At 40.6% G+C, this 14,028-nt stretch overlaps 1 protein-coding gene across 1 annotated transcript; it reads left to right on the forward strand.

Annotated features, from left to right (window-relative positions):
* The first annotated feature begins 10,589 nt into the window (after positions 1 to 10,589).
* svbp (small vasohibin binding protein) lies at positions 10,590 to 13,280 on the forward strand. Its single transcript, XM_062394719.1, has 3 exons — positions 10,590 to 10,714; positions 11,471 to 11,603; positions 11,692 to 13,280. The coding sequence occupies exons 2-3, from the start codon at positions 11,490 to 11,492 to the stop codon at positions 11,776 to 11,778; spliced, it is 201 nt and encodes a 66-aa protein (XP_062250703.1). The 5' UTR covers positions 10,590 to 10,714; positions 11,471 to 11,489; the 3' UTR covers positions 11,779 to 13,280.
* The last annotated feature ends 748 nt before the right edge of the window (positions 13,281 to 14,028 follow it).

A 14,028-nucleotide genomic window follows, 5' to 3' on the forward strand; every position in this document is an offset into this window, starting at 1 on the left:
CATCCCTGTAGGAGAGATGACTCACATACAGTAAAGGATGCAAACCCAAGCTAACATCTAACATTTTGGTGTACAAATGCTAAATGGCCATGATGTGCTTTTGCATTGCTGGGTTATAATTTATGTGTTATGAGTATCATTATTAGGATTATAGTGCATTGACAGAGCAGTGTGTGTGTTTGGACAATTACAGTTTCCAATTTGAATAATGCAAATTAGAATGAACACTTAAATTACCTCCACCAAGGAAGTTACGCTTTCACATCTGGTTGTTTGTTGGTCGGTTTGTAAGCAAGCTAATGAAATTCCCCAAAAATATGTTGCAGGTTTGAACCAATTAATAGAATTGGATCAGAACTATTAAATCAAGCTTACCACTCACAGTGCATGGATCTTGCTGACCATGGTATTCTATTGTAAACATTGTCTTATACGCTACTGAACCGTGTTGAACAACAACAATATGTTAGAGAGCTACAGTATGCTCTCCTATTCATAGTTCTACAGGAACACTATTAGTTTTTCTGTGCGCTGCCATCTCCACCAGAAGTAGCTGGTGGTAACTCAAGTCCTGTTCCCTCCAACAGTCAGACATTTCTTACTAGATACCTTTAAGTCTCAACATTTGTCCCTGGTGGTCTAGTGGCTAGGATTTGGCACTCTCACCGCCGCGGCCCGGGGTTTGCTTCCTGGTCAGGGAATATTATGGAACTTGTTGTGTGTAAATTAAGATATAGAAAACTGATTAACGAGAAATGAATCTGGAACATATTTCGGTACATGTGGAAAAATGAGACAGGAATAGGAATGCAATGTATCTGAAAGCTGATGAACTAACTAATTGTGTAAATCAGCTGCACATCAGATCAACAACCAGGTTTACAAATATTTGTCATGCAAACTCAACTGTTCCAATGATGAACAGAAAGCACAGTGAGTGGAAAGAGAGAGAGTTGACTGTAACAAAATGAATGCATTGGTCATTGAAAGTCTCTTTGGTGGTTGACTCAGCATGTTTCAAACAAATAACTGTAAACCGAAACCAAAGGGACAGCCTCATCACTGCAGTACACAAACAATTAAAAATCAGTAAAGTAAATATTATGATGACAGTAAAGTTATACTCTTGTGGCACATTCATTCCTGGTGTACCATTTCAAATCCACCACGTCTTCAGCCTGGTTTGACGTGTGTATAATCGAAGGGGGGGGTGTCCACGCTCTGCAAAAGTAAACACAGTGGTGTGTTTGGCTGATCGCTGGCGTTTAGAGATTCTACTAAGTGGCACCTGGCCACTGCCAAAACAAACAAACCTGTGTGTGTGGGTGTGTGGGCGTGCGCATGTGCATGTGAGATACATGTGTATCTGCATGCACACATGTGGGCGAGCGTGTTGCTGCTAAGTGCCACTGTGAGACGGCCAAAACAAACAGGTTTAATGAGAAGCAGCAGCTCTTGGGACAGAGCGAGAGAGAGAGAGAGAGAGGGATGGAGGAGACCCAGCCAGGCCAAACACACTGACCCTGCTGTCTCTCTCACATGGACTTAAAGGACACACTGTTCCCCTCGGCCCTCCTCCTATAGCCATCACCCTCATCAGCCTCACCCCTCTCTCTCCTCCAAGCTCCTTCCTGCCCCTGACTCTCACCCTCCCACTGACCGCTGAGGTGTGAGGGTGAAGGGGGTGAGAGGCGGTGAGGGTGCATGTGGGGCAGGGGGGGTGTCCGAGGTGAGTGAATGCAATTAGAAGTAGATTTGCTGTGTGGGAAACACAGGGCAGTTATGCTGCAGTCTTTCTCTGCACTGGCTCAGCAGCTGTTAGCGAAAAGAAAGAACATGAGAACATGCCTCAGTGAGTCAGACAATGAAATGTACTGACATACCCACAAAGCCACAATATTGCAGGCCATTTTAAAACGCATATATCACATTTAAGGATTGATAACATAGAAAGAACAAAATAAACGTCTATTATTTATCCCTGATTGATGGTGGAGACCTTGTGATGTTGTTGGAACTCACTGGTTCCACAGAGATTTATTAAAATATATGTATATGTATGTATATATGTATAATGTATATATAAATTATTATTATAATCTGTACATGTGCCATGCAGTCAAGGAAAAGTTATTGCTGTCTTCTGTATATAATGTTGCACTGTCATGGTTTTCTAGAGCAGGGCAGAGCAGGAACTGACTGACATTCCTGGAGTGTTTCCTGCCGTCACAGTGAATCTGTCACTGTCACATTGTCAGCTTATGTTGTGAAGTGAAGAAGTTGGAAATTGCTCCGCAGAGAACATTTTGGTGTTCTCACAGATTTGAGGTTTGTCTGTAGACAGTTTTCAGAAGTGGCCTGTGGAGGATCTCCAGAGAGCTGGGTCTGGACTTTCTCTGCAGTGCACATGCTCAGCGGTTCTCTGCTCAGACGTGTTCACAGCAGCTACAAATAGTTGGCAGGATTCAGGTGAGGCATATTCATGACACGACAAAGATCACATGATTTTGTTTACAGCACATCTACGCCGGCGCTCTGACCTTATCACCACAAACTTGTCTTGACGTCTTCCTCCATCTTTTTCTACTCGTATGACATCACTTTTTTAGCCAAACATTCAATTCAATTCCATTTTATTTGTATAGCGCCAAATCATAATACACATTATCTCCAGGCACTTTTCATAGAACGTCAAGACATTAAAAATAGTTCCCTTAAATGAGAAGCACTTTGGTGACTGTGGAAAATCTCCCTTAATTACTGGAAGAAACCTCTTGAACCAGAATGAAATTATATTTTTTTTCTTTTTTTTTCATTTTTCCATTTGTTGCGTGTTAGAAGATAATCTGTCTGGGGCAAGTTAGCGAGCAGGGGACAACTCGTTCTACCGCCCGAGGCACAGCCGCTCCTGTGTGACATGTGTTTCAATTTGTCCAGGTAAGATTATAAATAGGACATATTTGCCCATATAATGGAGTGTACATGGAATTTTCTGCATCCACTTTTGTGCTTGTTTTCTTGGGATGGGCTCACACATCAACAAACATCGTTAACAATCATTAAGTCATCTTTTTTAGAGACACTCTTGAAAACACCCATATAAAATAAAAATGGCAACTGCAGTTGTTCATATGCTTCATGTTTATCATGAATTGAGAGGGGGGTTCAATCTTTCAAAACTTAAAAATGCTTAATGTTACTTCTATAAATAAGTGCTTTCAATAGGTGTAAATATAGCATGTCAACTTATATATCTTTCTTTGCAACTCTCTGTTACTCCAAGGATGAAGTTTTGTCCTGAACTTATGTAAGGACTGGCTCACTGAAGACTAGGCCCTGTACACGTCTGGTATTAACATGTGGTTTGTGTGATCCGATCACAAGTGGACAGCTCTAAGTACAGCTGTGAACGCACTCAGATCGGTTATAGATCCTGTCAAGCCCGACCACAAGTGGAGGTGGCCTGTGCCACATCCAACAATGGGAACGTGACTGTATTCCTTGACGCATTGAAGGGCCGCCTACTCAACTGATGTCCTCTGTGTGATTTGCTCTGCCATGAACTATCTGTTATTTTTATTTTTTCTTCTTCTCCTTTCTGCTTCCCACCATGCATTGCATCTTTGCAATAGGAAATGATGTGTTTATTTGCATATAGTGCAGGGAAGTGAGATCTGCACATTTTAATGCCAGGTGTGAATGCCAGGCTCATATGTGGCTCAGGACACAGCTGCAGTCTCATGCGGGTTCATGTGCGATGAAACAACAACTTCACCCAAAACTGCTCTGCACATCACAGTCCATTCCTTTATTGCGGGATGTTTTCTCTAAGTAGAGAGCAGCCACATTAATATCCTCTTTCTCTTTCTCACTTTACCCGATGGAAGTGCGTCTCCAGCCCTTTCCTCACACCTCCTCACCACACGTCTCAGCCGATACTGCTGAGGTGCCAGTTACCACAGCTACCGGTCGCTGTATGAATATGAATTTGAAGCCGAGTGGTGTTAAGAAGGCATAAAATCATTCCCGGCATCAAAATAGGAACATACTGGCAGGGCTCATAGTGTGTTTGTGTGTGTGTGTGTGCATGCGCTACATTACCCACACTGACCCCTGCTTGTCAGGTCACATCCTGTCCATATCTTTTTTTTTTTTTTTTTTTTGCTAGTTGCTGTTTGCTTTGGCGGGTGCAGGTCTATTGGGGTTCAGGTGTGAAGAGAGCAACAGAGTGTGTTCGCATTTTTGTGCCTGAGTGTGTGTGTGTGTGTTTATGAAGGTCTTTGTGTGTGCGTGTACAGTAAGCGTATGTTTGTAGATGCGTGTGTGTCCAGTTATTTTAGGCACAGTCACCATGGTGGCTTATTTTTAGTCCTAAAAGACTTTGTGTGTGTGTGAATATGCACATGACTATGGGGATTTGTACACATCATGCTTGTGTGTGTGTGTGTGCTGTGTATGTATGCATGTGTGTTTTTTGGCAGTGGACACGCGAGCAGGATTAGGAGGTTGTGGTAAGTTTGTGTGTTCAGGGCCGCTGGTGTGAAAGAGCAGTCAGAGCTGTGCTTCCCCTGGAGAGAGGCAGTTTAATTTAGAAGAACAAGGCTCCTAACACACACTTGTGCTGCTGCCGTCTCCTTGGCTCGTCTCTCCACGCCTCATCCATCCCCTCTCCAGCGCTCTCTGCCACTCTATAAAACTTTATCCATCTCTCCATCTTGTCTTCCCTTACTTCTTAACCTTTTCATTTATTTTCCTCCTCACTCTCCTCACTCTTTTGCTCTGACTTGACACTTAATCCTCTCAACAAATTTGGTTTTTATCATGTAGGTTAATATAATGAAGCTCTCTTTGTGTGTGTGTGTGTGTGTGTGTTTGTGTGTCTGTTCTTTGCATCATAAATCCTGAGGGCAGCATCTTAAGATACATTTTTTTCCAACCTCTAGTGTTTTATATAGATTTTTGTGTGTATCTAAAAGGTCAGAAATGTAAAAATGTCCCCAGTAGAGGGAATTCCTACAGTGAAGATCAAGAAACCCCTTGTCACTAGTCCAGCTGATACTTGTGACATCACATGACATCACTATGATCCACACCTAATGGCTAGAGCGGTCCATTTTGCCAAACAATTTGTTTGATTCGCTCAGGACGGCTTTGCTTACTAGCGTCCTCCATTTTCGTGGCAAAACAAAACAATACATCACTGGCGTTGGTACGACAATATCAATGTGATGCATATCAGACTCTGATGAGTGTATGATGAATCATAGGCACAATAATGTAAATAGAGAACGGTCTTAGAGAGCAGTGGCAGGTCATCAGCGTCATCTATTGCCAGAAAATACAGAAAAAAATAAATAAACATGCTGTGGAAATAGTGCGGGAAACCACAAAAATATGGAGGAGAAAAGTTGAAAATGAAGCCAGGGGATTCTGCATCTGCGTAGATGTGGTTCGTAGCAGCAGTCACTCTGGTAAAAAATGTTGATCCTAAATTTCTGACAGTGTCCAAATTTTGACAAAGCCCGTCTTTCGTCACTAATGCTCGAATTGTCTCCTAGAGAAGCACAGTTCTGTATTTAAGACCAAAGATTTAAACATCTCACAAGCGTCACCACCATGAGGTGCGATAATGGGAATGAGAGGTTAAAGGAATCCTGAAGATTGACCTAGTATACTGTCTGTCCCCAGAATATGATCCTTAATCCCAAATGAAATGACATAGAGAACAATAGCTGCATCACATTGATTTATAAAGGTCTGAGAGTACACAAAAAAGAAAAAGTGTACAGCTGTAGGAATTTCATGAGCAATGCTTTATTGAACTGCCAGGTTTTTCAAGAAGACTCTGCAGAACGTCCATGGTGACAGTGACGTTGATGTAAGATAGGGAACAAGCCATTATCCTAATGGTTATCCATTATCTCTATGACTTATGTTAAAGACAGTTCAGAAATGTAAACGTTTTTATATAAAAAAATAGATACATAAAGGCAGAGACAATGTCATTTTGAGTTGCAGTGAGGTGTATATTCACCACTGCTGAGCAGAAGGCAGAAAGTGGTGTTATCTTTGAAGCCCGACTGTGGAGCTGCTTCCATCTCACTCTGTATCCCTCAAGGTCGAGTCAGCAGCTGCCTGTAACATCACAGATATCTTCAACATAAAAGAGCGGTCACTCTGCTGCTACTTCAGGGGACCGAAATGTCCTCAACTTCAAGACTGGCAGTCGACTGAGGTATCACACACTGATCATTTGAATCTTTGATTTCCGGGGTTTACAACCCGTGTGATTATATCACCTGTGGATCTCCGCAGCTACTTGGTTTTGTATAGTGTAAGTGTAAGTGTGAATTGGTTCTGTGCACCAACCACGGCTCAGTAACTTCAGAAACTTGATGCAAGTTTTTGAGAGTTTTACTTGTAGCATCTCTCATGAGAACGTTTTGTTGCAACTTTAACAACAAAGACTTTTAGTTTTGAATTGCTGTAGGAATCTTCGGGGGATTTAAATGGATATCTGATAGTTAGAGCCAGCAGACCTTTACAGACATAAGCATGATGCAAAGGTATTACTGCGTAAATGATCGATATGACACATATTATATATCCTGCAATATAAGTGACAATATCACTTGTCCTTTAATCTTCATCAATCTATTAATTCCACAAACATGTGTCTGTTTGTGGAACGCATATCTCGCAAACCGTGCACCTCATGATCTTCACACTCGGCTTGTGTATTGTTAATGACCTAGGGAAGTGCAGTGGCCGATTGTGTGAATACTCAACTGATCTCTGAAATAGCCAACATGCAATTAATGAAAAAATAACACCAGCTCAGTAAATCATTCAAACTTATATATGAACCACACACGTGAACTGAAATAAAAGCAATGCAGTTTCATTTTATGAAAAACATTGATAAAATCTTCATTGCAGAGGAACCAGGTTCATCTGAGTCAACAAAGCGTTCTGAGTCATGACACTGTTTATAAAAACTTCTGCACAAAACATCCAGGACAAACAATAAAAAGACTCACTACTGACAAAGAATAACCCCTGAAGGAGCTCTGGAGCATTACAGTTTTTCTCCATTGCTTTGGCTCATTTCACAAAACAGAAATGGCATTCTCAAGTGTAATTGGCAAAATAGCCCATATGGTTCAGCACAACTACATGATCACCTTCAAAAGGTCATATCTCACTATACCAAATTTTAGTTTTGATGTTCTTATTGTTTGACAGTATATAGTGCTGTACACATTTTCTGTTACTGTAACCATGATGTATGGCAATTACTGTAACAATTCCCATGGCAGTATGAGTTCAATAAACATATTTTATGTGAAACCTTGAATAAATCTTTTTTCTGTTTGATACACATAATATTCTGGAAAGAAAACATCTACTGTAACCATTCAGTGACCATTCAAGGACTGAGCCAAGATTGAAATGTGCACATGAGGGATATTTCTATGGTCCACTGCCGTACTGACAAACATCTAAACATTTTGACCTGTAGTGTTTAAACAATGCCAAAGGGACTTTTCATTTTGGGGGCACTGACTATTTGTATGAGAAAAGGATTTAGTTTTGACTGATGAGTTGGCTGTTTTGGGAGAGATATGACCTTTTGCAGGTGTGCTATGGAGTTTTGCTGAACCATCTATGTTATTTTGGCAAATGTGTTTTAAGCTTTGAGAATGTCTTGCTTTTTCTGAGAGATGAGCCACAGCTGACTATTTATATGAGAAAATGATTTGGTTTGGAAACTTGAGTGAACTGTTTTGGGTGAGATATGACCTTTTGAAGGTGATCTATGTAGTTGTGCTGAACCATATGGGCTATTTTGCCAATTGCACTTAGAGCTCTGAGAATGTCATTTCTGTTTCGTGAAATGAGCCAAAGCAATGGAGAAAAACTGTAACACAGGACAAGCAAGCAGGCAGGTTTACATCGGGCCCCGTGCTATAGTTATCAGACAATAAATTCACCTCATGAAAAAGGTTCATCTCTAACCCTCCACTGTAATGTCTCTGAACTGCTCTGTCATAAATGCAGCACATAAATGCAGCCAGTGTTAAATCTGCTTCTGAGCTCCTCTAACATCATCCTTACAATATTAACAACATCTCAGCAGGTTCATTGTGGTGCCATGCAGCCGTGCAGCCGTGCTCCACCTTCTTCCTGTGATTTGCTGCTAAGTTGGGTCCTGTCATTACTGCGGCTGTTTGTGCTATGCTCTTCCCAGAAATCACTTGTCAATCAGACAGTGTGGTCGGCGCTGTGACGTCTTTCACCCTGGACTTTCTGTGGGTGGCACACGTCTCTGACAGCTGACAACTCACTAACTGCCCAGTTTGTCGACTGTTTCAGTCAAATAAACCCAAACTACATGAGACACACCAAGTCTTTCGGTTTTGGGTATTTTTCCCGCAACCCTCCCGACTCTGGAGGTTTATGACAGATCATTTCAAATATTTCATCAGCTACAACTGAGTCAGAACAACTTGTGTGTCACATTAACTGCTGACAGGAATCAGCATTAAATCATTGTTACTTTCATTCCTGGAAATACAACTTTTAGAAGCAGTGCTTTGAACCAAACACACAGATCTGTGAGTTCAGCAGCACATTCAACCTCTGCTGGTTATTTCAGGGCTTTTCACGTGTGTTTTTCCTTCATGCTTCATGTGCATATGGAGCAGCAGGTCTGGCTGTTGTCTGCAGCGTTCAGCTGAAGTTGCTCTTGGCAGGATATTATTCCAGGGGAGAGCGCTCTCCTGTAGTTGGAGGATAAATCCAGGTAAACCGTTGGTATGCCACGCGATAAATCTCTGTGGTGTAGCTGCTGCCAGAGGGCACACATGCACACATTCAGAGCTCAGGTTCACAACAACACGGGAGACGACCAGTGCTGTCAGGTAGCCTGGTCCGAGAGGATGGTTTCCCCTCCTCGTATGTGAGAGTGTTCAGTTATTCTGTCCTCTCATAATGACTGTTTTTGTTTCAGAGGTGATAAATGTGTCCTGGACCACCCTTCAACTTGTGTCAGGCTCACTCCTCACCCAACTGATTTATGCACAGCAGAGGAGCCCTGAGGGGGCAGTGTGTGCAGTATGTATGTGTGTGTGTGTGTGTGTGTGTGTGTGTGTGTGTGTGTGTGTGTGTGCATATATATGGTGTGAGTATTCACTATCCGCTATGAGCTCTAAATCAAGAGTGAAAATACAGGGAAGCTGTTTGATTGTTTTATAGTTATTATTTTTCGCCATTTAATCAGCAATCAGGGGTTCAAACCAAAGATTTCAGGATTATTATTTCATTAGACGCTCTGCTGTCAATATTCTCTTCTTTTCATATGCACCTTACAACATTAGCTTATTGTAAAAGATGTCCTATGTTAAGAGTATTTGTGCTATTCAAAATACTCTAACACGTAGCTGATGTAAGTGGACTGTTGGACAAGGGCGACATCTTGTGGTCAGAGCTGGTTGGAGATGAATTGTAAAATCAGGGATTACTGTTAATGGTCAAATAGGTAAATCTAAATCTACTCCGCTCTTCTTTTCTTTTTTTCTGTGTGAGGACACTGACTGGACCCCTGCATAAACTTATCTCAGCCTACTGAATTATCTTTCCTCAGCTGTTTTTGTTGACAGACTTCTAAAAGACATCTTTAACACCGGTGGCTTGTTTTCCCTTGTTGAGTGTGAGCATAAGCTGTTGCGAGATACTAGACTTAGATAATGAATGAATAGGGTACTCAGTTGAGCACATAACTCGGCCACGGCCCAACATTCCCCTTAAATTCAATCATACTGCACCAAATTACACAAACTTATATCAGCTCCTTAACTCTGCCTAGTAAAAAAAATTTAATCGAGAACCATTGATTAAATTATAAAATTGATGCCCTATTTTCCTACGTTGAAGAATGTTTTAAAGAAATTTGCTGGACCAGCCCCTTGGTCCCAATCTGAAAAATGTAAAGGCTTCTTCGCTGACCTCTTCACTGACCCATGCTGCATCCGTCCACTAAGTTTTGTAGAAAACCTTTTGACTGTTGGAGTGAAACCTTGCTTACAAACAAACCAGCAAACGGAGAGGGGTAAAAAAAAGATCCTTGGTGGAGGTAAACGTTACAACCCTGGTTCACCTCAACAAGAGGGAAAAAAGAAGGGAACCTGTTTGTTATTGTTCATTTGAACAGTTGTCACGCTTTAGTGTCTGTAAGTTGCATAATTATATTATTTAAATTCATATAGAAATACGGTGAAATTAGGGTTCCTTTTGGTCATTCTACATTTATGGATGTGAGATCTACCGTCTACCATACAGAATCATTGGGTTTATAATGAGTTCAATGTGTAATAAGAATTTTACCGTCAAATCTGACTAAGATAAGATTTACACAATGTATGATGCTTCAATCGAGTCCAACAATGTAGAAATGGAGTTTGGTTCGTCGTTCTAAAAATGCACGACACTGTTAAACAGGGAGTACCCTCACAGCTAAATTGTCATTATAGTCATAGGCCAGGAAACGGAACATTTATTCAGACGTTTTTTATACCCGGACTTATTTACTGGTGGCACACTAGGAACAACTGCTTTGATTCGGCTAGGCTCGAAGCTAGCTACAGTCAGCTGACTGACTAACTTAGGTGAATTTAGTTTTTTATAATATTCCTTCAGCTCCTGTATTTACCAGGTACGTGCTCCATTATCTGGACTCACATGGTACTGTTACGGAATTATTACTTTATGGAATTTAAACGACAGTTAGCTATTATTAACAAGTCAAACGTTAGCTAGCATCAACTTCATTTGCTGACGTGAAACCTACCAGGATTAATATCAGACTTTAAGCAGAATAGAAATATACAAAATAGAAACCGATGTTTTGTAGCTTTTTAACGAAGCTAGCTTATCACAGAAAATGTCGATTACAAGTGTTATTGTTGCTAATAAACATGTTGTGTCCCTCACGTTACTATCGGTCTGTTTGTCAGTGTGACATTAATGTTAGCTTGAGGAATGTAGCCTCACGTCAATAAGATGAATCTAAACCTATTGCTAAGGTTTTTCACATTAACACTGAAGACTAATGAACTGTTCTATGTTCATCAAACCAACACAGAGCATCACATATTTAAGGGGATTATAGCCACTTTCAGAAGTTGTGTGTGTGTGTTGTGTGTGTGTGTGTGTGTGTGTGTGTGTGTGTGTGTGTGTGTGTGTGTGTGTGTGTGTGTGTGTGTGTGTGTGTGTGTGTGTGTGTGTGTGTGTGTGTGTGTGTGTGTGAGCCGAGTTGTTCTCCTCTGATAAAGGGGCGTCGCTGATCACTTGTATGTTGCTCTTAAGTAGGAACTCAATGTTGTTGTTGGTTGATTGTGTTATAACTGAGAACCAACTCAGTCTGTGAGATTGTGTCAAAAACTATCATGCTCTCTTGAATCTCCTCAAGTTGATCGAGGCCTGTTGCCATGGAGCCCGCCTGCCGTAAGGACAAGCCAAAGCTGAACTCGACCCCGACCAGAGGAGACCGAGCCAGGCAGAAGTCTGCACAGCAAGAGCTCAAACAGAGACAGAGAGCCGAGGTGACACACTTCATCACCACTCCTCAATCTCAAACCTGATCTTATGTCCAAGTTAAATACTTAACATTTGCTCCGTCTTTATTTTCAGATCTATGCCTTGAACAAGGTGATGACAGAGTTGGAGCAGCAGCAGTTCGAGGCCTTCTGTAAACAGATGCAGTCACAGGGAGAATAGAGAGTCCTGCCTGCTCTGTCTTTGTCCTTCACCTTGACAAGGTCACCTGAAACCATCCGAAAACACAACATACACTGTTGCATACACAAGTCGTTTTCAAACATGAACTCCGAAGAGAATGTCCGGACGAGGGGGTCTAGACCTTCTCCGGAGTTTTCCTTTCACATATGAAGAGTGCAGCAGGAGATTCTCCGCTCAGACATGTTCTCAACAACACATAAATCTCTGCAGTGTTAGGTGAAGGGTGGCACTGCATTCCGAGGCTGGATGCAACATATCGATGGCTCCTTGGAAATCACATATTTTGGTTTACTCTATATCCACACCGGCTTCAGCCCTAATCACCAAAGGCTCTCTAGACTTCTTAACTAGTGTGGCACCACTTTTTTATTCGGAGATATTTATAAATTTCCTTTTTGAAACCCCGGAGAAAGTTCCATTCGGACATTTGTCGTTAACCGGAGTTCAGTGCATGTCTGAAAGTTGCTTTACATTTCTATGCTGATATTCGGTTAGATTTAATGCTGTTTGTACTTCCCGGGAAGTGTTCAGAACAATCCTTTTTTTCCCTGATGTGTTTGTGACCCGAGTCCATAATAAGAGCAGAATGCAGAGTTTCATATTTCCTACAGACACGTCAAGTCACTGACATTTCTTTTCCTTCAATATCAACCTTTGTAGCATTGAGGCAATGTAACTCAGGCAACTGAGTTTTTTTTACCTTTTTTTTCTTTCCACTAGTGTCCACATTCACATTTAAATGTTATATAGGTCAAATGCTCATATTAACTTGAATTGAAATCACAGTGTTGGTAACAAAGGAATGGGACAGTTAAAGGTTCATACTTTGTAGATAAGATCTATTTTAGTATTTTTAGTACTTGGATAATGTTACATTTCATGAGTTTGCTCAACATGAGCATCCAACTCAAGTCCTTGTCATCCATTTGAATGAGTTTTGTCCCCTTGTCTCTGTTTATAAGTTATTACCACAATCAGTGTTTGAAAGTTTTAGTCTGTGACCTTTACCTCTGAGGCTCAGTCTGTGACTACATTGCTCACATCATTACATCAAAATGATTTGTATGTGTTTGTGTTGCTCTTCTGACGTGCTAGACTTTTTAACATGGGCCGTGATAAATAAACATATTACACTGAACTGAAAAAGCTGGTAGCCAGCCACAGCTAGTGTTGAAGACTGCATTTCACAGCCAAGGGTTGTAAGAATGAGTGGCTGAACTTAAGCTAATTTACTGATTCATAAGCATGTAGCTTTAAACTATACAGTGCCCTTAATTTGCAGAGTAAATTGTGCAATGCCAACTGGCCTGTATATTAATTTTTTAATTGGGTTGTATGGTCACTTACAAGTTGGCTATCAAACCTTTATTTATGGCTGGTGTTTGTATTTGTATTATGTAACATAGTATGTCAGCCACTTGAGAATATGAGTTAAACAGCTTTAATGAAATGAATGAAAATAAAAGTGAGTTTTTTTTAAATTTCTGTTTTTATTTGATAGTGTCTACATATATGTTGAATCTGAGCATATTTAGACTTTTAAATATAATTTGAATTGTCATCCAGTGAAATTGATTTGTTGATCCTGGATAAAGTTTTCGTTAGTAAACACACCAATTTTGAAATAATAGCTATACTTGAGTAAATGTTCTAATTATGATTTGGATAAATTAGCCTTACACTGTTGACAGAAACCTTCTGAGCATAAAACTTTAACTATACTAACTTCTTTTATTCTCTGTCTGGCCTAGTTTCTATAGACATTTTGACATGTGCCAGGCTATGGAGGACCATACATGACTTGAGTATAAATAAATTAATGTATAAATAAATACAGAAATAAATACAAAAATGTATAAATAAATGTCTTAAATATATTTCCACATTTATTTATTTCCACATTTCTGTGTCCGTATGCTAATGAGAAAGGCGGGCCTAAACGCAGTAGTTTTTGCATAATCTTAACAACAAATAAACGGACAAGGGTGGTGAAAGCATAACCACCTTAGTGGAGGTAAACAGGGGACACTTCAAATATTGGTGCAAACTCAAGATCTGAATTCAGTGTTTCTTAAAAACTGACTATATATCATGTGAATAAGGTGAGAGTTTTTGAAGATATCCAGAGATCACTTGAGTGTCACTGAGCTCGTATAAGTTTTCCTTCATTCGGATGTTTCATGTGAACATTAACTGACGCTACTGACCTGCTTCTGCTGGATTTTATAC

Source organism: Platichthys flesus, chromosome 2, assembly GCF_949316205.1.
Source record: "Platichthys flesus chromosome 2, fPlaFle2.1, whole genome shotgun sequence".
Taxonomy (NCBI): Eukaryota; Metazoa; Chordata; class Actinopteri; order Pleuronectiformes; family Pleuronectidae; genus Platichthys; species Platichthys flesus.